Source organism: Brassica napus, chromosome A4, assembly GCF_020379485.1.
Source record: "Brassica napus cultivar Da-Ae chromosome A4, Da-Ae, whole genome shotgun sequence".
Taxonomy (NCBI): Eukaryota; Viridiplantae; Streptophyta; class Magnoliopsida; order Brassicales; family Brassicaceae; genus Brassica; species Brassica napus.
Window position 1 is genome coordinate 16,542,720 of NC_063437.1, and position 27,255 is coordinate 16,569,974.

At 33.7% G+C, this 27,255-nt stretch overlaps 4 protein-coding genes across 6 annotated transcripts; 1 reads left to right on the forward strand and 3 right to left on the reverse strand.

The window, feature by feature from the left end:
• Window positions 1–2,804: 2,804 nt before the first annotated feature.
• LOC106348363 (shaggy-related protein kinase zeta) lies at window positions 2,805–6,077 on the reverse strand. The gene is made up of 12 exons (XM_013788089.3): window positions 5,900–6,077; window positions 5,238–5,330; window positions 4,989–5,048; window positions 4,626–4,898; window positions 4,463–4,537; window positions 4,329–4,385; window positions 4,091–4,231; window positions 3,951–4,001; window positions 3,746–3,841; window positions 3,573–3,656; window positions 3,354–3,455; window positions 2,805–3,233 (listed from the first exon to the last, which is right to left on the reverse strand). Exons 1-12 carry the CDS (start codon window positions 6,002–6,004, stop codon window positions 3,138–3,140), a joined length of 1,233 nt encoding a protein of 410 aa, XP_013643543.1. The 5' UTR covers window positions 6,005–6,077; the 3' UTR covers window positions 2,805–3,137.
• A 2,613-nt stretch (window positions 6,078–8,690) lies between these two features.
• On the reverse strand, window positions 8,691–11,065 carry LOC106348361. Of its 2 annotated transcripts, none has more exons than XM_048778869.1 (3): window positions 10,922–11,065; window positions 9,008–10,600; window positions 8,691–8,902 (listed from the first exon to the last, which is right to left on the reverse strand). In XM_048778869.1, the coding sequence occupies exons 1-3, from the start codon at window positions 11,033–11,035 to the stop codon at window positions 8,873–8,875; spliced, it is 1,737 nt and encodes a 578-aa protein (XP_048634826.1). In that variant the 5' UTR covers window positions 11,036–11,065; the 3' UTR covers window positions 8,691–8,872. The 2 variants fall into 2 exon arrangements, with proteins under 2 accessions (XP_048634826.1, XP_048634827.1); XM_048778870.1 differs by having other exon boundaries at window positions 9,008–10,573; window positions 10,922–11,047.
• A 5,690-nt stretch (window positions 11,066–16,755) lies between these two features.
• Window positions 16,756–22,615, forward strand: LOC106348359 (serine/threonine-protein kinase EDR1). 2 transcript variants are annotated; one of them, XM_048778871.1, is made up of 16 exons: window positions 16,756–17,045; window positions 17,562–17,879; window positions 17,955–18,152; window positions 18,244–18,432; window positions 18,511–18,761; window positions 18,869–18,973; window positions 19,045–19,137; window positions 19,309–19,404; window positions 20,014–20,091; window positions 20,474–20,561; window positions 20,650–20,887; window positions 20,971–21,114; window positions 21,228–21,384; window positions 21,589–21,877; window positions 21,962–22,034; window positions 22,147–22,615. In XM_048778871.1, exons 2-16 carry the CDS (start codon window positions 17,676–17,678, stop codon window positions 22,227–22,229), a joined length of 2,286 nt encoding a protein of 761 aa, XP_048634828.1. In that variant the 5' UTR covers window positions 16,756–17,045; window positions 17,562–17,675; the 3' UTR covers window positions 22,230–22,615. The 2 variants fall into 2 exon arrangements, with proteins under 2 accessions (XP_048634828.1, XP_048634829.1); XM_048778872.1 differs by lacking the exon at window positions 16,756–17,045 and adding an exon at window positions 17,055–17,140.
• A 21-nt stretch (window positions 22,616–22,636) lies between these two features.
• On the reverse strand, window positions 22,637–25,023 carry LOC125608403 (protein CONSERVED ONLY IN THE GREEN LINEAGE 160, chloroplastic). The gene is made up of 9 exons (XM_048778873.1): window positions 24,626–25,023; window positions 24,487–24,536; window positions 24,074–24,170; window positions 23,886–23,981; window positions 23,643–23,723; window positions 23,438–23,529; window positions 23,254–23,346; window positions 23,080–23,148; window positions 22,637–22,982 (listed from the first exon to the last, which is right to left on the reverse strand). The coding sequence occupies exons 1-9, from the start codon at window positions 24,929–24,931 to the stop codon at window positions 22,850–22,852; spliced, it is 1,017 nt and encodes a 338-aa protein (XP_048634830.1). The 5' UTR covers window positions 24,932–25,023; the 3' UTR covers window positions 22,637–22,849.
• Window positions 25,024–27,255: the final 2,232 nt, after the last annotated feature.

Below are 27,255 nucleotides of genomic sequence, written 5' to 3' on the forward strand. Positions count from 1 at the left end.
AGGTTTTATGGGATAATCATGGTCCCAGGGCCGTCTTTTAGCACGTGCAAGTGGAGCGGTCGAACAGGGTCCAAAATTTTAGAGGGCCCATAATTTTTTTGTTTTAGTAATAGTTATAAATTTAAAAATCAGATAACTATATTTCAGTTTAATTTTTTATTTACTAACCAATAAATATATATTACAAATTTGATTTTGTTTACATAACTAACAAAATGCAATAATTCAGGAAGTAATTAACATTTATATCAATTATATATTTTTGAAAGTACAAAATAGATGCCGGTGTTTGTTTTAATATTCAGTGTAAATTTAGAAAGTTAAAATTCTAAATTGATTATGTTTAGAAAACTATGATTAACCTATCTTATTAAAACTCAAGTACAAAATTGGAGTGTTTGGAGACTTGAATAGGACTTTTAAAAATTTGGAGTGTTTGGAAACATGGATTGCAGTCTTTTAAAAAAAATATTTTTGTTTGAAAACAAGGATAGTAGTATTAAGAAAAAAAGTAATGGGCTTATGTTTTTTTTAAAAATTGAAAGTTATCTAGGCACTTTTAAAATATACCAAAATGGGTCAATCTAATTCCCTAAAATTTTTTTTTCTAAACTAACCATAAAACAAAATTTAAACTTTATATACATATTTCAAATCAAAATAATAATTCAAATTTGATTTATATCAAAAATTGATTCAAAAATATACATATATTCAAAAATGGATTCTTACTAAACTATTTTTCAATAACCATTATAAAAAAATATTGTCAATATATATATAAGAAAAATATAATACAAAGCCCAATTTGAAATACCAACTCAAATTATGGTTTTTTTTTATATTTCATATTAAGTTTTAAAAATATAATATATGTAATTATTTATATGATGGTATGTATAAAATACTATTAATTATATGATTACTTATATGATGGTACATATAAAATACGATTAATTATATGATGATAAAATACGATATATAATAATGACTAGGGATGGGCTTTTGGATACCCATACGGGTTTAGTTCTGATCGGTTTGTATTTTGGGTTTTCGGGGTCAAAGATTTCAGCCTTATTAGAATGTTTCTAAATTTTGGTTTGAGTTCGATTTGGATCTTTGCGGGTTTGGTTTGGGTTTGGATAACTAATTTAAATTATTTTTAAAGTCTTAAATCATTATATATTTTAAATTTCTCAAAATGTATAAATAAAATAATATATTACGTATAAATTTGAATAACATATGTCATAATACTTAAGCTTAACATATCAATTGGCTTGATTTAAAATTTTGGATACGAAATCAATAATTATTTTAAATATTTTTGGTGATTTGAGTATACTTTAACTATTTCAGATATTTACTTTTGACTATCTATATATATTTTCAAGTATTTAAACCAATTTAAAAGTATCATTTTTGATGTTTTATATACGTTAAATCTAAAAATAATTAATATATATAAGTATATAAATCTATTTTTAGATAAATTCGGATACCCAAATACTTCGGTTCGGATCAGATTCGGTTCTCTAAATAACAAAATTTTGAATAATTAGAATATTTAATCAATTTATGTTTGGGTTTGGTACTATATCTTTGGATCGGTATCGGTTATGTTCCTCGGATTCATTTTTCCAAATCCTAATAATTACATGAAAAACAAATATCAACATATTTTTCAAAATATACACCCGCGCGCCTGCGCGGGTCAAAATCTAGTTAGTGATTATAAATAAGGAGAGAAATATTTTTTTCCAATAATTTTTACAAAAAATAATAAACACAAACAAAAAAGACTAGTCTAAGCTTCTGTCGAGAAAAAAAATGAAGAGTCTCCAACTACTTGTTTAATCAAATCAAGAGTCTATGGCTTTTTGTCTAACGACTATCCAGGTTCTTTGCTTTATTAATTTTTATATCGATTATAACTCCTAATTATGGATACAAAAAGAAATCAAAAGAACAAGAATTTGAAAAATTCATAGTCTCAAAGAGGTGTTTTTTGTAAGTTTTTAATCATAAAACCAAAAGATTTTTCTTCTACTTATATATTAGATTGTGTGTATTTATTATATCTTATAATAATATTTTGTTAAGAAAAAACATAAATTATTTAGGTTATTATAGAAAGCCTTATTTTTTTTTTCTGAACTGGATCTTTATTGAGTCTAAGACGGCCCTGCATGGTCCTATAGATTATGGAGAGTTGTTTCACCTCAGTGTGGACTTCCAAACCCTGCAGCCAAAAAGAAAAAAAAACAAACAGAAACAAGTAGCATACGTTTTTAGACAATCTATTAACTCTCAATATTACGTATATTTCTCCACGAGAGATTTGATCAAAGATAAGAAAAGTAGAAAGAGAAAAACACCTGAACGAGGGGAAAGAAAAGAAAGAAGATTAAGGGCTTGGTCCTCCCATCTTTGCTTGTGGCTCAGTTAGTAGGTTCACATAATCCAGAATTCCTTATCAACAGTTTTCAGCCCATTAAGTTTTTACACATTTCAAAATAATATATTTTCCGCTTAATGTCCCATAGCTTTCCTTTTCTTTCATGAAAGGATTTAAAGCTCACATTCAAATGCCTCTACTTCATTATGGAACCTTCGCACCAAACCGAATGTTCCTTTTTTGGTTATTCACAGACAACTATCTATGAGTTTACTCCCTCTCGACGTACCAGAAATTCAATCATGCAATTGTATTCTCATGCCAATGTTAAGGTTATTTTAACATGGAGATCTCACATTCTAACTATATATATGTGTAAGTATAAGCTCCGACCTTGCTATTAGGCTTAAGTTTTAGACATCGTTCATTCCATTCTTCCATCATCGCGGTTTGCTGTCTTACGAACAAAAACATATACAAATAATACAACGAGAAAAAGGTATCTCTCTACAAGTCAAAAGCGAATTATAACATAAAAAGAGAGAGAGAGAATGTATAATAGACACAATCATCATCACTTCCTGATTTCTCAAAAAGCTTAATTGGCCAATCATCTCTCTACTCATAAGCTGATATTTTAGTTAAACCCACTGAAAAATCAGAGACAAGTAAAATCTTCTCTCCTCTTTTCCACAAGGCATTTGCTCCGCAAAAGCATCTCAGTTTCCATATTCCTTTTCTAATGACCAGGCTGTGATGGGAAGCCTCCACTCATCTGTCGCCTTATGTGCTCCGGTATGAGCCTGTTTATCAGCTCTGGTGAAGCCCCAGCTAACTGTTATGAACATTCGAATAGAGAGAGAGAGATTACAGATTAGGTAACTGTTTAAAACTGAACATTCTAGTTATGGTTTGGAGCTATATTACTTCCTTTTTTTTGCTGTGATTGACGTACCTCTTGTTTGAAGTTGAACAAGGCTGGTAGAGGTCGGCCGTTTGGAAGACGAGCATTGGGCTCACGGAGTTCATTGAAAAACGGATGTGCACATGCTTCAAGCTTTTACACACATAAAACAAACAAATGTCAGTTAAAAAGAAAACATCAGCATCACTGAAGAATCCAGAGAGAATCACTCTAACAAGTAAGAGTACTAAGTGGCTTAAATATACTGACCGCAGTGTAACGCAGGCTCGGTGAATACTGAAGAAGCCGAGATGCGAGGTCAATGGCTTCAGGAGGCATCCTCTTATGGAAAACCTGGATGTCATAGAGGAATTAGGTAGCGAGCCAACTATTAAGCCATTGTATTATCCGACATGTTAGAAAGTGACAAGCATATTAGATACCTTATGCCACGGGTGTGCTTTGATTTGCGGGAATCTGAAGTCTGTGTAGTTTGGATTCATGCATCGGATTTCTTCTCGGGTTGGAGTACCAAGAACCTAAACAAACGCAGCACATATATCATTACAAATCTATAAGATTATATGAGTTTTATATACAAAACAGAATACGACAGTAAGGTAACATCTGATCAAAATGAAACTTCACCTTGATGATCTCCACCAGCTGGTCCACAGAATTTTCTCCCGGGAACAACGGCTGACAGATAAAAAAATTATATATATATCAAAAATGATAGCGGAACATTCTAGAGTTATATTTAAACAGATAAAATAGTTTACACTAACCTGGCCAAGAAGGAGCTCTGCCAAAACACAACCAGCAGACCATATGTCTATGGAGGATGTATACTCTGTGGCCCCAAAGATCAGCTCTGGAGCTCGGTAATACCGAGAGCAGATGTATGATATGTTTGCTTCACCTTTCACCTAATCCGAATAATCATGTGTTGCAATGATTTCATGAGACAGAACACATACACAGTTGAAATAAGCAAAGCAGGATATTAAAGGTAAAGCTCCTTACCAATACTTTTGCACTTCCAAAATCACACAGCTTACACTGATGAGTAAGGGGATCAACCTACAGAACATACCAAATTATTAGATTACAATCTAGTAAAGATCGCCGAAGACAAACCCAAAACAGAATTAACATACCAAAAGATTTTGTGGTTTCACATCTCTGTGACAGACACCAGGAACAGTATGGATATAAGCCAAGCCTCTGAAGATCTGCAGAAAAAAAAGTATTCTTACCCGTTTTAGAATCAACAAAGAGAGATACTGCCTGAAAGGGAAACAGATAAATAACAATGCATACTTGGTATGTGTAGAGTTTGACATAGAAAATAGGCATTCTCTGGCTTGAACTAGTATAGTGCTTCAGAACCCGGTACAAAGTCTCGGGTACATACTCCATAACGAGATTGAGGAAGAGCTCATCTCTACTCGTAGTAGAGAAGAAACAATGCTTCAAGGAAACCACATTTGGGTGGTCCATTAGTCGCATCAACTGCAGCTCACGATTCTTGTAGCGCCGGTCTTGCAAGACCTTCTTAATGGCTACAGATTCTCCAGTTTCCAAGCACTTGGCCTACAATGGTAAGGTAATAATCCGATCAGAAAAGAAAGAAGAAAGCTATTGCCTACAAATGATAACAGCGAGTGAAAAGCACAAAGGTACCTGGAACACGATTCCGAATGATCCTTGTCCAACAACCCGTTCCGCCATGTAACTAATGGTCTGTAAAAAAACAGAATGAGTAAAACATAAGTGAGTAGCTGTAGCCTACTTAAAGTTGGTAATAAATGAACCACAAAGAGTCTCTGTTTAGTTATTGTTTTAAGCTATAAGTGGAAAAGCTATATAATCATTAGCAATGACTACTAATAAGGACAATTGAAGATTTCAAACAAAGAAAGGAACTCAAACCTGTTTAGGTTCACCGTTTTTGCCTCCAATTGTAGTAGAAATGATGTGGCCTGTAACAGCATCGTTTCCCTCTATCACAGCAGCAGACATATCCTGCAACCAAAACCTCACCATATCATTAAACTATTCTTCTGTAAACAATAAACATGAGATTACGATATGACAACAATCAGTAGACAAAATCATTCTTTAAACATATGAAATCTTCAAATCCAAGAACAGTCAAAGGCCTAGTTCAGAGTCCAATCAAGTAAATAACAAACAAATGTAAATCAAATACACCAAATCACTTACAGTCATGGAACAAGCGTGTGATTAGTTAAACAATCTAGTAATTAAGATCTAAATCGTCTCCATACTCCTGTGAAATCGAATTTCACCTTAATACTAGTAATCAAAAGATAGCTCAAGATCTTCACTAGGATTGGTTGAAACATTCAGCTGAATAGTAAGACTAGCTATAGCTACTACGAACTCCGACGAGTGAGCTCAAATCAAGGAACGCGAAACGAGAGCAAGAGAAAACACAGATCGATTCGCTGAGAAACCGCAAAACAAAGTGAAATCGAAGCTAGATCTAGCCGAGATCTACAATAGCCAATCGAAATGCAATTTGTTCACCAAACGTTAAAGTAGAGAGAGAGAGAGAGGGAGAGAGCAACCTTGTCTGTATCCATATCGGAACGACGCCTAGAAGCATCTCCGTCGCGAAGCTGCGGCGGCTGAGCAGTAGCCGGAGGCTGAGGCCCCAATGATAGTGAGGTCATGTGCTATTCTTCTCTCTCTCTCTAACTTTCGCTCTCTACCCACCACTGAAGAGTAAAGACTATCTTTCGCCTCTCTCTCTCTCTCTCTCTCTTTGTATTATTAAAAGAACTTCGGATATCCTCCACGCGTCGATAAAGCGCGTAAGTTAAACGCACCAATGAGAACGCGAATATCTTCCTCGTCAGTTTCACAAGCTGTTTAAGGGTGGATAACCTTCCAATTAATTATTGAAGTTAGTATTGTTACAGATTCATTAAAACGAACTAATTTCTATATACTGCCTAGTAAGGACATGGCATGTATTTACATTTTGGGTAACAAGTAACAACTAGTATAGTATGTTTGAAAAGGATGACCCACGCGTGAACAGAGCGCGTAATAGAAACGCTCCTATTAGAAGGCTAGTCTATTAGTTTACGCACCTCTCATCAGTTTAATTGTGAGCTGGAAAAGTCTGATAACCTTGCAATTAGTTGCAATATAATGGTGGCTACAAAAAGAAACTACAGATATTTAATATTTTTTTCTTTAAACGACGGACATAAAATGTTTTCATATTTTGGCTGGGTAACAACTGATACCATTTACATATTTTTAGATTTGTAAAATCAGTTTTTTTTACTGGATTTGGAAAAGATCATCATCAAATTGTTTGTATTTCCTGCTTTCTGACCTAGAAATGTCAAATTATTTGTCATATATAAAAATAAAATCAATTTTATATAATAATACCATGTTTTGTTGAAGATTGACCAATTAGTAGTATATCGCAAAAGATCATCTTTTGACGGAAGAAGCATTAGAGGGAAAAAAAGTGCTTGGACACTTATTCGAAATAATTTAGACATGGCATGAATGGTAATAGGCTTTGCCTTAGCCTTTTCTGTGGAACCTCTTTTAGTAAATTCGTTTTTTTACTGCATTTGTTCCCAAGTGAACATTTACAGATTACCATAATCTTATTTTCAACTTGTTACTTTTTACTTTAATACATACAGACTCAAACTAGATTTCGTGTCCGGTTTGAAATCTTTAATCTACAATTTTTTTCGATGTTATCTAAGAAAAACTTCGTTTATATGAGCAAGATGGGTACCTTTTCAACGGGTTTTAACATTTGGTTCAATACGAGAGACGTTTAAAAGTCTTAAGATAGGGGCCATGGATGTAGCACATGGACGATCGCAGTCCATTTCTTGGAATATTTTGTTTTATGGCTCCTTATTTGTAGATTTCGAACATTTAAACTAATTTACCAAAAATATCGCATATATATTAGATTCTGTGTTTACCTGATATTTTATGTATATACTAGATACTGACCCGCCATTTCACCTATTAAAATGTCATTTTTCAATTTTAATATTATTTCTAATTAGATGAGGATGTGTTTTAATAGTCTATTTTCTAATATGGTTTTATTTTTATAAATTGTAATTCTAATTAGTGGAAGTATGTTTTTGAATAGTTTATTATCTATTATGGTTTTATTTTTATAAATTGTATTGTAATTTATTTGTTATTAGTAAAATTGTGTTTACACATATTGGACTTCAAATCCGTTGTTTGTTTAATTCTTAAATATATCACATATATTAATTTGTTTAGTTCTTAAATGTATAATCTCAACTCTAAAAATAAAACAGGCTTTTTATAATTTTAAGTATAGATATTTTACACAAATTGGCATAACGGATTAATATATTTGTTTATCTCTTAAATGTATAATCCTTGTATAAAAAATAAAACAATATTTTTAATGATTTTCACTAAATATATTTTAAACAGAATGGGCCTAATGGATTAACAATGGTTCAATTTGGGCCTATTGAATGGGCTTTAAATTTATGTAAATCATTAAAGGTATTTAAAAAAAACAATGGTATGTTTTGTAATTTCTTAAAAAAGTCAGGGGCATAATCATAAGAAGGATTTTGCTTTAATAGTATAGATTTTTGTTCTATATGTACGTAATGTAACTAAATATAATATATAGAATGGCTGCTTAAGTAAATCAATCACAATCGGTGAAGGCCTAAACCAAAATCATTTCCAGGAAAACTCACCAAGGACCAAGAGATATCTCATTTGCGTAATACTAAAAGCAGCCTCCACCACCACAACCGCAGCCACCAACAACTGCCACAGCTACAGGAACCATTCTTCTCTTTCTTGTTTTTGAAGCAAGCAAAAACCACCATGGATACAATCATACAAGTGATAAAGATAGAAGAATCATGAAGATCAACAAAACATCTCCTAAAGCAGCAGCTTCCTTCATGTCTACATAAGCTGATGAAGATATATTTGTAAAAAAAGAATTTCTTTACTTTCTCAGATATATTTGATCTTTCCATGACACTAAAAAGAGAATAATATTTTAACTTCTCACACCATAGATTGTTTCAATAATTCCTCTCGTAACCATTTAGCCAATGCATTCAATTCAGTTCTGCAGTTTTCAGGTTTCTTTTCTAGTGCTCTACATTACAGAAACATAATTACAAAAGAACAAAACAAAAAGGCTATTACCACTACTAGTAGAGAATATATAAAGAAGGTCAAAAGAAACAATGTCACGTGGAATTATGGAGTATTATTGCAACAAAATCTCTGTTAACATGAGCTGTACATCACTTCAATAAGACCCCCCCCCCCCCCCCCCCCCCCCCCAGCCCCCACAAATGACAGACAATATTTGAGACCTTTTATTTCATCTCCATAGCTTTTCTCTTTTTAGGAACCTTTTATTTCAGATTTACATATAATTAAAGAGGAGAAAATTTGGAAGATGAACAAAAACAAACTAAACTTTATTGGCCCATCCTTTCTTTATTGTTGAAATTTACATGTAATTTGGTATTTTGCTATGCCTCTGGTATAGGGTTGAGTGTGTCCTGAAAGACAAAAGTATGTTCAACAAAGTAAGCTAATCAACTTGTTAAAAACAAAAAAAAAACATTTGGCCAACCATTGACTTTGAAAAATACACATTAGCTTACCTTGGAGATGCACACAAACCCTTGTTGTGTATTGGAGGTTTTGACCATAGTTTCCCACTTGAGATTTTCTTGAATACTCTTGGTGATTTGATTATTATTATCATCAATGCCAAGAGACTGCAACCATGTGAATGAGTTGTTCTTTGATGGGATTGTTGGCAACGTACGCTTTAACCAAGAATCTGAAGGAGCTTTTGGTAATGGTGGTGGTGCAACAATGTGATGATGATGAAACCTTGAACTTTCAAGATCCGTTTTGTTGCCCTGCTGCAGTTTGACTTCAAGATCACTCTTCTCCTTTGTAATCTCTACTACTTCAGCAAAAGCCTGATCAGCACATTCTTCAACTTTTAGACCTGAGATAGCTTCTTCACTTGCTCCATTCAAGTTTTGAACATCTTCTTTAACAGGAACAACTTCTAGTGAAGGATAATCTTTTAATAAAGACTCTTCTTGTACCTTCTTGTCTACTGAATGCACAGTGTCTACATACAGAGTTTTCTCAACAACAGGAGCCTCAGAAGAAGGCTCCCATGTATTGTCATCACTAGCCAAGAGCTCACCAAAGTTCTTGCTGGTTTTAGTGCGTGAAGCTGAGCTCAAGTTCTCTAGTCTCTCTTTCCCTTCTGGAGTAGAAGATCCATTTAGCTTCACCTTATGATTCTCATTACAAGGTGTAGTAGTAGTAGGATCTTGATACTTAGAACGCATGCGGCGAACAGAAACACCTCTCTGTGCCTGCCTTCTCACAGACGGAACTGGATTCAACACTCCAAAAGAGCTTCTCAGGCAAATCTGAGGGAGTAATCCACAAACACCAGAAGCCATCATGCTGTTCGTGTCTCCATCTTCCTCTTCTTCAACAGGAGAATGATGAAACCGGTATGGGTTTTGGTCTGCTTTGTTTTGTTTCTCCTTAACCACCACTATCCGCCTAGCCGGTTCCTCTGGTTTAGGCGGTTTTCTAGCAAGATGTGGAGGTGTCTCCGAAGTCAAGGCTTTAGCAGCAGGCAAGAATCTCCCCATCATTAGATCCTGAGTTTGTCGGTCACTCGATAAGGTTCCAAACGGCTCTACTAGCATCCCCTGACCACTAACATTACTACAGTTGAAGAAGAATGACTCAGATCTTGAAAGTGTATCAGTTGCATCAAGATAAGTATCATCACTCTCATCATCATCATACCAAGAACTACAACTCTTTGCATCCTCCACATGATTAGTTCTAGTTTCAGGCTTCCTCACTAACTCTTCTGGTTCTCTAGCTTTCACAATCCTCCCAGGAGGAAGCTTTGGTACAAAATGTTGCTCAACAACAACACTTTGTAACTCAGGTTTAGTTTCGTCTTTCGGCTTTCCAGGCTTGTGTTCCCATTGAAAAGGGACAGTTCCTGGATTCCTCACAGGACCTGAGTTGATGTCAGACTTGTAAACCGGTGGAGAAGGAGGGATCTTGTTGGTTACTGAATCAGAAGATCTTCTTTTGCTATCGGGTTGTATAGGCCGTCTAATGGATATAAGAGGGCGGTTGAAATCTAGTTGCTTCTTCTCTTCCATCATTAAACTCTCCATTAACATGAAATCAGTTAGTTTCTGCAATAATCAAATCATCATTAGAAGACTTGAGATAGCTACTAAACATCATGTAACTCTGTCTTTCTTATCAAGAATCTAAACCAAGATTATCAAGAATGTCACAGAAACATCATAATCAAAATTCAATAGTCAGAGAGAGAGAGAGAGACAGAGACTGTTTTCAGTTGCTTTGATGGTCACTATATCAAGAAACTAGATGATGATGATACATAAAAGTGTTCTTCACCTCTTCTTGAAAACTTATCAAGATTTTTCTTTCTATGTCAAAATATACATATAGATACAGAAATATACATAGAGAGAGGGGAAGTGAGATACCAGTGAGCAAACGCGGGATTGAAGAGAGAGACAGAGAGGATTGATTTGGGAGAGAAGACCAAATAATAATGAAGGGGGAGAGGTGGTGTAAAGGAATATAAATGAGGTTGTCATATTCGTCTTTCTTTAAAAATTCTAGTTAAATTTATATAATCCATGTTAATTAATTTATTTGTAATACTTAAAATAGAATTTCATTTTTCTTTCTTCTTTTCTTCCTTCAATGTTCACATTAGATATCTTTCCCTTATGTCTCTATCAATATATTTTTTGTACCACCATGTCATGTGCTTCGTATGATAGGGAGAATGTAGTAGCATGCATATAAGTATTGTTTGTTATGTTCAACGATTTAATTATACGAGTTGATTAGTTGCTATAATGATTAATCTGATTGCTAAAAATGATTAATATTACATTCTAGTAATGTTATATAATTAATTATGGATGGTTGGGATAAACAATGAATAAGGGGATAACTACCACATGTCATGGTATTCTTTAACTGGATGGGACTACAAGTATATACTAATATTTCTGTTAAAAAATACTAATCTCTTAGGGATAAGTTATTGGCAACGAGAACTATATACATTTCTTAAGATTTTGATTTCTTAAGAAAGTGTATTTTATATAAAACGGTACAGCATTTTTGTTGCATGTTGTAAACACTTATTCAAAACAAAATAGTACAATAAATCTAACTTTGTGTATATCAAACTTGTGAATGAGTTAAGGGAACAGATCCAATCCAATTACAAGAGAAATATAGAAACAAATAACAAAAGTACATTGATTTATTAAATCGTGGAGATAATATATAGCGAGGAAAAGGATCATATGTCAGCTGCTAGCTAGGTTGTCAAAAATTATATTACAAATAAATAGTACTCCATAAACAAGAAATAAAGGAACCCTTTTTGCTAACGTTGGGGCATGGGAGAGTAGATTAATGAGTAAAATTTTAAAAATGTAGGTTTGTAAAACAACCAAAATTCATTTTACTTTTTAACAGTTTTTTTGGTAGCTACTCAAGTTACTAATTATTCATACTCTTCTAAAATAAGTTTGATTCGATAGATAAAAACAATTTTGTTTAGAAAATGTCTATTTATATTTAATTATATATATATAATTGCAAGGACATGGAGTACGTGTTAATAGAGTCATCAGATCATTCTTTCGTCATTAAATCATGTGTGGGGAGTGGTCATCGGTTACTTTTCTTTTGTATTTGGTATTTATTGACGTGCAGAATCCGTGACGGGAAGCTGCTCAACTAAATTCAAAAATAACAATGAAACACACACTAGTAATTAATTAATCATCAAATATACTATGACCGACGTAACCCGTTGTTCTAGTGGTCCATTTATTACGTACAGCGAAACTTCTTTCGTAGTCCGACCCTATAAATACGTTTGTCTGGAATGTTTTGTTTTCTTTCAAACGTATATAACTGTTCTTTTCATAGGTAAAATTGGGCTATCTGAATCTTAATTAAGTTTTAGAATAATTTATAATAAGTTCAAAATGTCAGGTGAGTAACACCGTCACGGTCAAAGTGATAGGCCGTAATATTTTAAGCAGATACACACATCACTGATCTTATATGGCTTATAACTACAGTTCAGTAGAACATTTATTATCAATAGGCATTAACCATATAGATGCTGCATAGTTAATTTGACATCACTATGAGTCAATATAATGGTTACAATAATCTATTTCTAACCTTTACGATTCAACTCCTAGTTATATGAACCAATTGGTGGTAGAATAGTGTCAAAGATTGACTTAGGACAAGACGTAAACTGTTGATCTTGGTTTCGATTCATGTTAAAAACAAAGTTGATGACACTTGACCATTAACGAAGATGAAAAAATGTTTTTGGCCTCATCCGAAAACAAGAAATCTAGTTATAGCTGTCGGTATTTCCATTTAGGAGATTAGTTGGTTTCGTCCTAGATCGACCTCCAGTTAATCCAAAATAATTTCCTAACGTAGACTAAATTATTGTAAGCAATAACAGAGTAACCAATGCACCAATCATAGAATAATAGTTTAAACGATGGCTATATAAAAATGTAATGAACGGTCAAGTCTTATGATATGTGAATTCAAATGTGAGATACTAGCCCGCTTGCTTGTTTTTTTGCAATAATCTCATCTTTCAAGTAGGCAATAAAAAATTATAGTATAATGTATTTTAAAAATCTACCAATGCGCCGGGATTGAGATCCTATAAAGATATCAAATGGCTGAATCGAATCATCATCTACGGATAAGCAATCGATACACATTAAAATGACAAATCAATGAGATAAAGACAATAATTGACGTCACATTCGTTTGCTTATCTGATGCCGTATCATACCAATTTGTTTATATACATGTATGTAGTTTTGTTTTTTTTTTTTTTTTTGAGCAACATACATGTATGTAGTCTATGTTACAAAACAGGGACCTTACAAAATAACAAAGGTTTGTTGTATTTGGGTTTGAGAATAACTTTGAAAATGGGCCACAGAAACTGAGTCACTTAGGCCTAAGCTAAACTACATTTTGCAAACTGCATACGATACTTACTCCTACCGTCCTACGTTAATTTTTGTTGCTAATTAAGATATCCAAAATCAGTATAAATCATTCAAAAAGAGAGAATTTGATAGATTGAAGATTCACAATTAGGATCTCTAAGCTACATTTTTTGACAACTAATGCTAACTCCTTCGACTAAAACATTCTCATGTATCGTTAGCTCTTGACAAAAAAATAACATAGTTTTCTACAAAAAAAAATGAAGAAAAAATCATAGTTAACGCTTCTGATCATTATGCTTTGGTGGAAATTGTCACTGACCGGCAAGTCTCTGGTAACACATATATTACAAAAGAAACTGAATATGTACAAAATATTCAAAACCTTTTTATACTTTTTGAAAGTTTCAAGCGTCTCCGAAACTTAGCAGATATTTTTCACTAGAGCATGATGAATAGTGCCCAACGTTTAAGATTCAAGTCTAGTGTCTTAATTTGTTGTTTAAAGATACTTTTTGTTTCTTCTAGTTGAATCATTGCTATGAGTTTACAAAATGCTATGCCACCAAATTATATGCCCTTTAAAAAAACAAATTAAGAAATATAAAGTATATTTAAAACTATCGGTGGTTCAACTATATTTGTGACCAATTCATTACAGCAAAATCGGTATTGAAAGTAGAGACGATGTGTGGAATATCTCCAACTAAGGTCTAAATTTGGTGAATGCCCATAATTATGGATAATCCAAAAAGGAGTAACTTTTTGACATTGTACGGACGAAAATGCCCTTATGCTTTGTCGAAAACATGTAACTCTAGATCTATCAGCTAAATATTTACATAGCAGGTAACAATCTACATACCAACTAACATATCCGCTAATAATTTCAGTATCATCTAACAATCTATGTGTCAAACAAATGTATCGACTAACAAATCATATATCAGTTAATGAAACTATTAACAATTAATTAGTTATCTATTAAATAGCTCCAAATCTATTTGTAACAGCTAACACTTCATGTATCGATTAAGAATCCATTAAAATCTAAATAATAGCAGGTAAGTAATAAAATACCTACTAACGTATATATTATCTAAAAGTTGATTGTGATTCGAAATTGGAAACATTGGAATTGGGTTGAGATAATAAGATTAGCATTATGAGTGTCAAAAGAATCAGAATAAAAAAATAAAGATTTGTGTTGAATTAGAAGATGATTTGAAAAATTTGTACGAGAGATAAAGAGATTAGAACACATAAAAGGGAGAAGAGAGAGATATAGATAAGGGTATTATAGTCACTAAAAATATTAAAAAGAAACAAAGTTATATGGCAAATTACATGGATTTCTGGATGCATCTACGCCAATTACTCTTGAAAGTATCCATAAAAGAAAATTAAAGATACGGAAAGGGCAATTGCACTATATATCTACGTTTGAAACATTATTTAGTTGATTGGTAAGTGCATTGTTGACAAAAACGTAATCCCACCTTTACCCCTATGGCTAGTATAGTTTAGACATTTGCAGAACTTCTTACAATTATTTATTTTTCCTGCTTCTTCTCTCTCTCCTCTAAATAAAAACTGCTTTCCTATAGCAATCTGAATCAAATTCAAGCTGGTGCATTAGTTTAAATTCATTTAAAAAAAAAAGATTGAATCAAATATTTAAATTTTCATGCTCATGCTTAACTAGGTTTGATTACTCTATAAAAGACTTATATTTATATAGTAACAGAAATGATTTATATAGTACTATGATCAGTTTGTTTCATTATGTTTTTTGTTTAAAAGTAAACATTTAACCAATAAAAGATTACCAAGTCATATTATGTTTTAGAAATAAAAAAGATAAAAATAGTAACAATTAGCAAAAAAACAATTTTTAGCGTTGTTAAAATTATCACTAAAATCCTAAACCCTAAATCCTAAACACTAAACTCTAAAGGCCGTCAGCAAAATTCTAAATCCTAAACCTAGGGTTTATGATTTACCCAATGGTTTATGGTTTATCCAATGGTTTAGGATTTAGTATTTGGTATAGGATTTAAGGATTAGATTTTGGTTTTAGGGTTTAGAACCTAATGTCAAGAGTTTTAAGGTTTAGAGTTAAAAGTTTTGTTGATGATGTTTAGGGTTTAGGATTTATTTACCGATGTTAACAACGTAAAAAGATCTTTTTTTCTGGTACTTAATATTATTTTTTGCATAAATAGAATATAAGTAACAAATTTTTATCAACTGTCATTTTAGAGGTAAACACAAGAAAAACTCATATATTAAGGCATGACTGGTTTTCTCGTTAGTACCCACAAATGTAGTTTTTGTGATTGGTAGCGGTTGTTGGCGTTTTACAACAATCATAGAAAACACAATAAATCGTTTCAAACAGCTTTAAACCTCTAAAATTTAAAAGTTGGTTTCATCTAGCATTTGCAATTGCGGACGGTTGTGGAAGAGTAAAATATATATTTTTCAAAAAAACTATATAAATATAAAAAGATAAATATACAATTGTAATTTTAAATTGAAATTATAGAAATACTAAAATATATATGTATTATATTTTTATTTATATTATAAAATTAAAAAGTTATATATTTTTTAAAAATTAATAGTAGAATTTTATAAATATAAATTTAATACTTGTTATAATAATATAATTTTAATGTTTTTAAAATTTATATAAAATGTAAATTTTTTTCATTTGTGTTGTGACCACTCAAAGCATGAATCTAAATAAGATAAAATGTCGTTTTTTCTGACAACATCTAACAGAGATATCTTTATATGAATAGCACTGCAGCCTACCTCTACACTACTCGGATATGGCAATGGGCCAAGTGCGTAATTTCACTTATCTTCCTCTGTCTAACCAGCTAAATAACTTTTTTTTTGCATTGTTTCCTAATTAACTTTTGTTTTATGGTTTTCCAGCCAAATTGGCCATACGGAAAAGTCTGGTAATGGAAAAAGAAGAAGAAGATAGTAAAAGATTCGTGTGGTCTAATCTCGCACGTGCGTCATTTTGTTTTATGTCCTTTGCCGACAGTTTGTCACCATGGTCTGTCTTAGTCGTACACTCGTACAGACTGGTAGTACCTTTCATTTCATTACATTATCTTAGGAATCTTTAACTCTCATAACATTTTAGAATATTTACGCATTTCTTTCAACATTTATCTTTTTTTCTTTCAAAAGGATGAGTTTTTTCGTAGGTGCAATAATTTTTCATCTACAATTAAACAGAAAGAGTAATATATTCATTAAACCCACTTTACCACTTACCAAAAAATATACATTTACAAGAATATAGTAATATATTAAAAGATAGTAACGTACGAATAAATAAAGTAGGGTCCAATAGGTACAGCCATTGACTTAAGAGGCCCAACAGCCCATAGCCAGCTGGATTAGCAATATAGTTGGTCCCACTCTTGCGACTCCGTACTCCCAATAGTCACGTGATCTATCGCTCATTCCCCACGTGACCTCCGCTCTCTCTTCTCCTCTTCTCTGCTTCTTTCTTCTCTCCGATATCTCTAGCTCTGTGTCCTCCCCACTGTTATCGTCGGTATAATCTATTCTCTTTCGATCTTTTTCATATCGTTGGTTTTATGTCTACACGATTCTCTCTTCGATAAGATTGCATTTGATCGTCTTCCCTAGGTTGGTGTTTGATTTGTTTAACTCACACGGATCTGCATAAATAAGATTACTATAGATAAATGCGTTTCTTTACGTTGTTTAGTTTTGCATATGTAATGTGGGTTAGGACATTAGATGTTTCTGTTACTATTCTTGTCTGAAAATTTCAAAAGACTCGTTGTGTCCTGTAAGAAGGTTATCTTATTGATCTTGTAGCATGATGATGACTTGATTATTCAGTTATATTTCTAAGTTTGTGTTTTTGTTTTTTTTTTTTTGGCCGGATGAATTGTACTTGTTTGTGCGGATTTTTTTTGAGGTTATTTCTCGAATTAATTACTTGTGGGGACAATGAGTGGTGTAATAACGAATTGATGTCTTTTCAGAAATTTTTTTTTTCTGTGTCCGAAAAGGTCACATGTCTTTTTCTCACTTAGTGCAGAAAACAAGAGGAGATGGGTCAAATTCTACACCAATCAGAGCATTGTTGTCGATATAGAAAGCCTCTTATGGGGTGAAAGAGATTAGTAGTGATACGTAAACGTACCAAAAAAAGATGAAAGAGAAACGGGATGAATCTTCAGAGCTTGCGGAAAGGGTTAAGTCACTCTCTGTTGAATCTCCAGGTGATGGTTTGATTAGAGAGTCCCCTAGAAGCGTTGAGCAGGATGTGTCTCCTGGTCAGAGAGCAGCACAGCTTCTTTGGGATACTGGGATGCTTTGTGAACCCATTCCTAATGGTTTCTACTCTGTTGTTCCGGTGAGCATTTTTTAAATATTTTTCTAAATTTCTTGTGAAATTGATGCAAGCTTCTAATGTTAAGTTTTGCTCTAGGACAAGAGAGTAAAGGAAGTATATAATAGACTACCTACACCGAGTGAGCTTCATGCTTTGGGAGAGGAAGGTGTCAGAATCGAAGTCATTCTTGTTGATTTTCAAAAAGATAAGAAGCTCGCAATGCTGAAACAGTTGATCACTACACTTGTCAGCGGATCAAATCCTGCTTCGGTTATCAAGAAAATAGCTGGAACGGTAGGAATTGTCAATTGTGTAACCGCTCTTCTCTCTTTCTGTTACATTTCCGCATTTATTTTATTAAAAAAAACGTTTATTTCTAAAACAGGTATCTGACTTTTACAAACGTCCTACACTTGAAAGCCCTTCAAAACTTGCTCTGGAGGAAAACGCCTTCTTGTTTGAAAACCATGGTGCTCAGTTGCTTGGCCAAATCAAGCGTGGGTGCTGTCGTGCTCGGGCTATTTTGTTCAAAGTTCTGGCTGATACTGTTGGACTCGAGAGTCGCCTGGTGGTGGTGAGCCTCAGTTTCAGTTTTTTTTTTCACTAATTTTTTGGTGTTTTGTCTCTTACAAATCAACTTGCCTTTGAGCAGGGTCTGCCTAATGATGGGACTGTGGATTGCTTAGACACCAGCAAACACATGTCCGTTACAGTTGTGATAAACTCCGTCGAACTACTAGTTGATCTGATTCGGTTTCCTGGTCAGTTGGTACCTCGATCAGCCAAGGCGATTTTCATGGCACACATCTCACCTGCTGGAGAGAGTGATTCTGCAGAAAACGACTCTTGTGACTCGCCTTTGGAGCCAAATAGTCCTTTATACGAGAGAAGAGATCCCGAGAGGTCGGCTGGCTTCCCTTTGTTTAATTGTCTTTCTAAATCATATTACAGACATAACTCTTGTGATATGTTTTTCCATGGAGTGATGTATCGTTCTCATATGTTAACAGTACAGAAAAAGATGAGAATCTTCAGTTTCATCGGAGGTTAGAAGGATATCCACATGCTTCGGGTCCATCACTGCATAATTTGATGGTCAGACCTGCTACAGCTAGGTAACTATTACATATATTTTCTAACGAAGTTGTATAATGGACTCAGTACAGTGTGTTTTTTTCCCCTTTAGTAACTTCTCGCATAGTGAACCAAATGTTGCCACTGTGTTCTGGAGACGTAGCCGCAGAAAAGTGATTGCTGAACAGAGAACTGCTAGCTCCAGGTTGATCTTTCTGACTTGGATTATAGTTAATAAAAATAAAATACAAATTGGTTACATTGATAGAATGTAAAACTTCTGTTTCTCTCCTATATTTAAATGTCTCTGGCCAATTTGATTAGTGATTCTGTACTCTTTTAACTGATAAATCTCGGAAATTTGCTATATTTGCAGCCCAGAGCACCCATCTATGCGATCACGTGGACGATCAATGCTGAGTACTGGAAGGAATTCATTTAAGGACTACACTGGTGACGCATCTCCTTCAAGGTAGCTCATCTTTACATTAATACATGCCCAAATCTTCAGCCTTTTCTATACATTGTCTCGGACATTCCAGTACTAGTCAAGTCTTTGCTAGATTTTGCATATTTGCTCTCATATGTTAAAATCAACGTACGAGGCTGTGGTTGCAGCCCCTAAACTTTTCGTTGGTTCCTTGGAAAGGCTACATCCTATCTTTGCTAGAAATTTCTGTCAGAGCCAAACCACTGAACTTACTCTCATAAGTAATAAAGGACAATGGAGAGTAAAAACTTACATGAATTTAGTACCAAAGAGAAGGTTGGAACCAATGAAAAGCTTGGAGTCTGCAACCACAGCCTCATGTGTTGCTTTAGGGGTAATGCAAAATATTGTTCAAATAAATCTCAAGGATTAATCTTGCTTCATTTTGCATATATGCTCTTATATTGTTAATCACGGCAGCTCAAGTATTAGTACTTATTGTCTTTGTTATTTCACTCCAACGCAGTGATATTATACGTTACCAATCTACAATTGTTTGTCTGAATTATGATCTTACTATTACTAGATTCCCAGAGCAATATGTATATTTGATTGTGCAAGCAACTTTTAATATGTTTAGCATTCAAACAGTTCATCCACATCAGAAATACGTAAAACTAGACGGCGAAGTTTCAGGATCACACCAGAGATTGGGGATGACATTGCAAAGTTAGTATTCTCACCTGTGTCTGCAGTGTTTCTTCTTTTATCAGTTTAGCAGCATTTGTGAAACTATCATCTTGCATATTGAGGGCTCTATATTCGAATTTATTCTGTCAATCTAATTTGTAAGGTACTTCTGAAAATCTACAATCATCTTAAGAGCTGGCATATCACCTGGAATTATGGTATGAATCATCTAGAATGCAAAACTATTATCTCCAAACTTGTAGATGCTTACGTGTCTGTGAGATGGTGATATATACTGATATGATTAACATAGAACTATTTCTTCACTCTCATAGTGACAAAAGATTTAAGACGTGTAATGGAGTTGGCTGTAGTTTTATGATTTGCTTGTGTATTGACGCTGATGTTATAACTTTTGAAGCGCGGTACGAGAAATGTATGAGAAATCAAAGCAAACACGTCTCTTGCATGGACGAGAGGATGGAAACAGCTCAGGTATCAATAGCAATGTAAGTTGATGATCTTTTGTTAATAAGAGTGAACCATTTTGTTTTATTAGTTCTCTTTTTTTTTAAATTCTTGTGTGTGTTTTCTCAGGTGTCTGGTCTCCGTCTTGATGATGAGTTCAATTCCAAGAAGACAATGTCACTGCCGTCATCTCCTCATGCTTACAGGAGTCAAGGATTTGGACGGAGAGGGCCTTCAGATTTCGCCGTGAAGGACACGTGGAATAAAGTGGTTGAGTCTACCACACTGCAGAATCAGCCTTTGTTACCGTATCAAGAATGGGACATTGACTTCTCTGAGCTGACTGTTGGAACTCGCGTGGGGATTGGTAAGCTCCTCTCAAGATTCATTTTCAACTACGTAAGGCATTGTTGTGTAATGAATCATTTGTCTTATGTTTTATGCATGTAGGATTTTTTGGTGAAGTTTTTCGTGGAGTGTGGAATGGGACAGATGTTGCAATCAAACTGTTTCTGGAGCAGGATCTTACTGCCGAAAACATGGAAGACTTCTGTAATGAGATATCGATTCTCAGCCGTGTTCGCCACCCAAATGGTGAAGTTTGTTTCCCTCAAAACCTCTTGCTTTCTCTTGTGTCATGTTTATTAAAAGTGATTTTGTGGACACATGTCTGAGAATATTTTTTTTTCACTTACCTATTTTGGCAGTTGTGCTATTTCTGGGGGCATGCACAAAACCTCCACGGTTATCCATGATCACGGAGTACATGGAGCTGGGATCTTTGTATTACTTGATTCATATGAGTGGCCAGAAGAAGAAACTTAGCTGGCACAGAAGGCTCAGGATGCTTAGAGACATCTGCAGGTACATTGCTTGCTTGTAACGTTGTTACCAATTTATTTTGCTCTTTCTCTGCCTATGATGATCAAAGTGTGAATCATGGTTAGTCAACTACTTGCGGCTTATTATATCATCTTTTTATTTATTTTTGAGGCATTTCTTATATCTTTCCCTAGATGATTTATTTTTTCATGCTGTTTTGTTTTTTATTTATTTGGATGTTTAAAGGGGTTTGATGTGCATACACCGGATGAAGATAGTCCACCGTGACCTGAAAAGTGCAAACTGTCTGGTGGACAAACATTGGACGGTCAAGATCTGTGATTTTGGGCTGTCGAGAATAATGACTGATGAAAACATGAAGGACACTTCATCTGCTGGTACACCAGAGTGGATGGCTCCAGAACTCATTCGCCAGGAGCCTTTTACAGAGAAGTGTGATATCTTTAGTCTTGGGGTCATCATGTGGGAGCTTTCTACTTTACGTAAACCATGGGAAGGTGTTCCACCTCAGAAGGTACAACAACATGCTGTGCCATGCATGATTATACTTCTTTCAAGTGAATTTTGATTGATTGGTTGATAAAATTTTGATTCTTAGGTTATATTTGCTGTTGCTCATGAAAAGTCACGTCTTGAGATTCCTGATGGTCCACTCAGCAAGCTAATTGCAGGTTCAATGTTGTTAAACACCTTGGTTTCTTGAACATTTAGTTCCTTTTATTCTCTCATATTTTTACTCAAGTGCGTACAGTCTTAGTAGATTTTACTATATTTTTGCTGTAGATTGTTGGGCAGAGCCTCAAGAACGCCCAAGTTGTGAAGAGATACTTAGAGGCTTGCTTGACTGTGAGTACACATTGTGTTAGTACCACTTCTCTGTGAGGGTTATGAGCCAAAGATGTTTCACCTCAAGAAGCAGCACAGCTCTGCTCTTAAATCAACCTGAGTGGCATAGCTATTAAGATCATGCGAGCTTCAAGGCTCTAATGAGAGAGATTCTTAGTTCAGTTTTGATAGATGTTGGAGCAGGCAAGAGGCACCAAATGTAAGACACAAACAAACATGTCTATGGTGTGATTCATATGGTCTCACAGGTCAGTGTTTTTGGTATGCTTATTAGAGAGCATTTTGGTCTTTATTTAGTAAGAATAAACAGAGCTCTTTGATCTGTATTCTTTTTTTGTGTTCATTTATTTTTTGTCAAGCACTCTATGTAAAGATAAAATAAAGAGAAAAAAATTGGACCAACTTATCTAGTGGGAGAAGAAGTCACTGAGACAGAGAAATATCAACAATTAACTCCTTTTTTGACATCTATATAATTTTCATAGAAATAATTATCTTATGAACTTATGATATCTCTTAGTATAAATATATTATCTTACAACAATGACTTTGACCTATTCACCTGCCTTGATCTGGAGATGCCTAGACACATAGCAATCTAACTTGTTTATATAGAAACTGAAGTTGGTGGCTTCAGACATCAGTCTTTTTGAGTAGAAATGGTGATGGCTTCTTCTATAGCTTGAAAGAATGTAGCAATTTTGTAAGTAAAGAACCCAACCAACATAGGTATCAACTCCAAGTGCATGAATCCATACTCAGGAACAAGTATTCTGCAAATATATGAAGATCAGTCCCAAGTAAAATTTTCAGTGAAAGATATTTTCAGTGAAAGATGATGTGATGCACAAGAGAGAGAAAGGCGCTTACGCGTTCCATCTATTGAATATCATAACCAACACAACGGGGACAAGTAAGCGTGGCTGTCCAGATGCACCTCTATCAAATCAAACCAGTGAAGCCAAAGAAAGAAAAGAGATATGTTGGTCATTTTAGATATAGATAAATGGATAGGAGTTTTGAAAAGAGTCATGTAACACGTACTTCATAACTCCTCTGGCTCCATCTGCCATGGCGTCTACAGTGTTACCAAGCATTCTCATGTATGCTAATGAACCCATCAAGCCAGCACCAAAACTGTTAACAGAATATCCAACAGAGATACAATCAGATGGTTTAAGGTTCTTTGAGTGGTGTTGATGTTCTTTGCAGAAGAAAAAAGACAAACCTAAGTGTAATCTCAGGGGTGTAAGAAATATAAGCTGAGACTAAACCTACACCACCAATGCCAACTGTGAGAAGCTGGAGCTTATTCTTCAGCTGCAGAAAAACAATCCAAAAGTCAAGAGAGAGCCCATGAATTTTAAAAGGAGATAAATGCATATCCAATATGCCTTTCATGAGAGACCAAACCGTAACTCAATTAGCCATACCTTGAAATATTGTTCCCTGGATTCAGCAGCCAACACTTCTGGGTCACCACGTGGCCGCCTCACGTCCCTTAACATCACATCCTGCATCACAAAACAGAAAACAAAATCAAGAAATCAAGAAAACCAAGAAGGTATCTGTTTTTCCAATCTGATCAACGTTTCCAGTAAGAAACAATACTTCAACTGGTCTAGAACTAATCAACCAATGAACAAAGTGATGATCATCTGCAAGATAAAACTTACACTGCCACCAGTTGCAGCCTTGGTTGCTCTATCCCATTTATCCTGCTCTCGACGGGTAGGTGCCAGCTTCCATTTAGGAGACACTCTAGCTTTACTCTAATGACATTGACAAAAGAAAACAGCACACACTTCAGAGACAATAACAATCAGCAAATGTGGCTTTATCATTTACTGATAGTGAACCTCACCATCTGCTTTCTGGCTTCGGATTTGGAAGCTTCAAGATCTCTTAAGACGGATTTGGAAGAAGACGATGCAAGCTCCTTGCTTAAATCAACATCCATACTATGGTTCCACATTATAAACAACAAAGCAACCATTTTTAATAAGCAACAAACTTTATCAGTTTTAAGTAGAAAAGAAACAATTTTTATCAGTTTTAAGGAGACAAGAAGCAATTTTTATCTGTTTTAAGGAAAAAAAAAACAATTTTTATCAGTTTTAAGGAGAAAAGAAACAAACTTTATCAGTTTTAAGGAGAAAAGAAGCAATTTTTATCAGTTTTAAGGAGAAAAAAAAAACAATTTTTATCAGTTTTAAGACAAAAGAAACAAGCTTTATCAGTTTTTAAGGAGACAAAGAAACATGTAAGAAGGCAAACCTGTCAAGACTCATAACTCTACTAAAGCTCAGAAACCCAGATGACTCTTCCTGTTTATCAAACACACAATCAAATCAGTCTCTGAGATTTTTGTTTAAAAACGTAACCTTTCGCCACTTAATTTGAGAAGAGCTTTGACCTTAGAGGGAGATGGGTCTAGAGGAGCATCATCAGGGGAATCGAACAGCTTCTTCATCTGATCCATGAAGTCTCTGTTCCATATCAAGTCCTTGGAGGTAATGGGGTCTTCTTTCTCTCCTCCCCAGTACTTTCGAAGCTTCGTGGTGGTCGGAGGACCACCGTACTCTCCCGGAGCGACGCCGGTGGACCATTTCTCCGGTTTCTTGTTGGGTAGGATGATTTTGGTTGGTAGGGGACTGCGTGAAGGGTCCTGAGGAATCGGCGGGGTGGTGGAGGTTGCTGAGATGTAGGTACGGATCGCCATGGGATGAGGTTCTTGTGGAGGTTATGAGATGCTTCGGGTGGGTGGTGAGGAAGAATGTAGTGTGATTACGAGTTTTTCAAAGTGTTGCGTTTTAACTAAAGATATGTAATATCAGAAGTTGGAATAAAAACAAAAATAAATATCTCATGTTAAAAAATATCTAGAATTAGAAAACAAGAAAAATGAATAGACATTTTCGAATTAAAAGTTTTGAGAATTTCGTTGTAAATCATATAAAAAACTTTTCTTAGTAAAATATAATTTTTTTTATTTCTAACAAAATTATATTAAAATATTAATGGATTTTTTTTGTTAAGAAACTATTTAAGCAATATAAATGCTCTAACAAAATATTTAAAATTTCGGAAACAATGAAATAGAAGTGATCAAAATGCAAGGACAAATTGAAGTTCAAATTTTAAATAATAGATTAATCAAAGAGAGATTTTAAAAGCAATTACGTATATAAGAGCATCTCCTTTTCCAATTACATCATTTTAAAGGGAGTAAAACTTTAAAATGAGGATTTGAGGGTTGGTTACTCCAACCATGAATCCTCAAAAAAAATCTTAAAAATTTATTTATTTGCATTATAATCTTTGATCTTAACAAAAATTACTAATATTTAGTAAATCAATAACTATAAAGACCAAAAAGAAAATACAAGATAGTTTTGTGGTTGTGAATAAAGACCCAACCTCAAAATTTGAAGATTTGAAGTTGAATTGGAATGACACAAAACTTTAAATTTTGAGGATTTGAGGTTGGGTTAAAGATGCTCTAAATGTCTTCGACAATCTTGTTGAAGATTTTAAAAGGAAAGGATTCAATTCTCTCTTTGAGATGCTTCATTACATGCTCACATTTGGATGCACACTATGATCTGCAAAATGCCTATTAGATGGAAGTTGCAGCAGTGCTTCTATGTGTTTCTGTTCCCTTTTGTTGAACTCTGTTATTGTATACAAATTATTTGCTGTTTAAATTTTTTAAAACAAGTTTACTTCAAACAATAGCTAGTGGCCCCAAACTACGTACAACTCATAATCTAGTGTTTGGATCAGATTCTACTTCCTATTACTTTCCCTTTTCAAGTTAGTCGGATTCTAGTGTTTTCATGTTGTGTCCTTTTCCTTTTACTTTTTATTAAGTTTGAGACTATGAGTTGTACGTAGTTTTTTTTTTTTCATTTCCTGTAATGGTTATGTTTGCTTTAGCCTATTAAGTGGACTCGATTCTTTTTCATTTTCGTTTGTTAAATTAAATTATGTACTTCTAACTTCTTGCACTTTAATGTATTTAAACTAGTGCCATCAACGTAAAAAACCTAGTTCAACCTAAAAAAATATTAGCTGAAACTATTTAAATTTATTAAATACTATTATTTCATAGTTACTGGGAAGTGTATAATAAAAATAAATAATAAATTTAATTGTTATTATTAAAAATTTTAATTCGTGAATACTCTACATTTGATTTTTCGAGAATGGATGAAGTAGCTAGCATATAAGAGCATCATTAATAATAAGTTTTTAAGTTGAATTTCCTTACAGAAATTTATAATATTTTAACATAACACAATTTTATAATTAAAACTAAAAATGCTAAAATTTGCTGGGCAAACACGTGTAGAATAGAGCTCTTTAGAAAAAGAATAGTTTCTTCTTAAAGAATCGTTCTTCCATTTTTGTGGTGTTTCTTTCTTATTTTTGATTTTTATATTATTTTTATTAAGAGAAATTTCAGCAAAAACGAACCGCTGGGGATGCGCTAATAGTGAGTTTGTATTATTATGTGAATATTGTGTATGTTTGTCGGCCCATATAAATATGGATGTGTATTGAAATTGATCAGAAATAACCATACAATAAATATAACATTTAATCACCTCAAAAGCTTTTCTGCAAAATTTTCAACTAATATGATTTGTATCATTGTATGATAAAAACAATATTCGCTTGCTTGATAAGCAATATATTTTCGTAATTATTTTACTTGTTTACATAAGAAAAATAATACTGATCTTGTGAAAAATCCCATAAAATAACGTATTTATAGTGATACTAGGTGTTTTGCCCGCACATGCGAGCATAAATTTCTTATGAAAACTTATTAGTTTATGTTTTATTAATCTAAAACCAACATAATACGTTATTATTTACGGTTTTAAATAGTTAAATCAAACATCAAAGTATTTATATATGTCAAATATTTTTTTTTATCAAAATATATACTTACTATTGTGTTAATTTTTTTTGAAACATTCATATCTTAGAAATAGTTTAGAAAATATCTTTATATAATTTTTTGGCTTGACTAATATT

Coding starts and splice junctions, on each gene's coding strand:
- LOC106348363 (XM_013788089.3), bottom strand. CDS start 6,004: ATGACCTCACTATCATTGGGGCCTCAGCCTCCGGCTACTGCTCAGCCG. Junction 3,657..3,745: donor AAGCACACCCGTGGCATAAG/GTATCTAATATG, acceptor TATGACATCCAG/GTTTTCCATAAGAGGATGCC. Junction 3,234..3,353: donor TGTTCAACTTCAAACAAGAG/GTACGTCAATCA, acceptor TGTTCATAACAG/TTAGCTGGGGCTTCACCAGA.
- LOC106348361 (XM_048778869.1), bottom strand. CDS start 11,035: ATGACAACCTCATTTATATTCCTTTACACCACCTCTCCCCCTTCATTA. Junction 10,601..10,921: donor AATCCCGCGTTTGCTCACTG/GTATCTCACTTC, acceptor TGATTATTGCAG/AAACTAACTGATTTCATGTT. Junction 8,903..9,007: donor GGTTTGTGTGCATCTCCAAG/GTAAGCTAATGT, acceptor TTTGTCTTTCAG/GACACACTCAACCCTATACC.
- LOC106348359 (XM_048778871.1), top strand. CDS start 17,676: ATGAAAGAGAAACGGGATGAATCTTCAGAGCTTGCGGAAAGGGTTAAG. Junction 20,092..20,473: donor ATTGGGGATGACATTGCAAA/GTTAGTATTCTC, acceptor TAACTTTTGAAG/CGCGGTACGAGAAATGTATG. Junction 22,035..22,146: donor ACTCAGCAAGCTAATTGCAG/GTTCAATGTTGT, acceptor TTTTTGCTGTAG/ATTGTTGGGCAGAGCCTCAA.
- LOC125608403 (XM_048778873.1), bottom strand. CDS start 24,931: ATGGCGATCCGTACCTACATCTCAGCAACCTCCACCACCCCGCCGATT. Junction 23,724..23,885: donor AGGCTGCAACTGGTGGCAGT/GTAAGTTTTATC, acceptor TTTGTGATGCAG/GATGTGATGTTAAGGGACGT. Junction 23,530..23,642: donor CCAGGGAACAATATTTCAAG/GTATGGCTAATT, acceptor GTTTTTCTGCAG/CTGAAGAATAAGCTCCAGCT.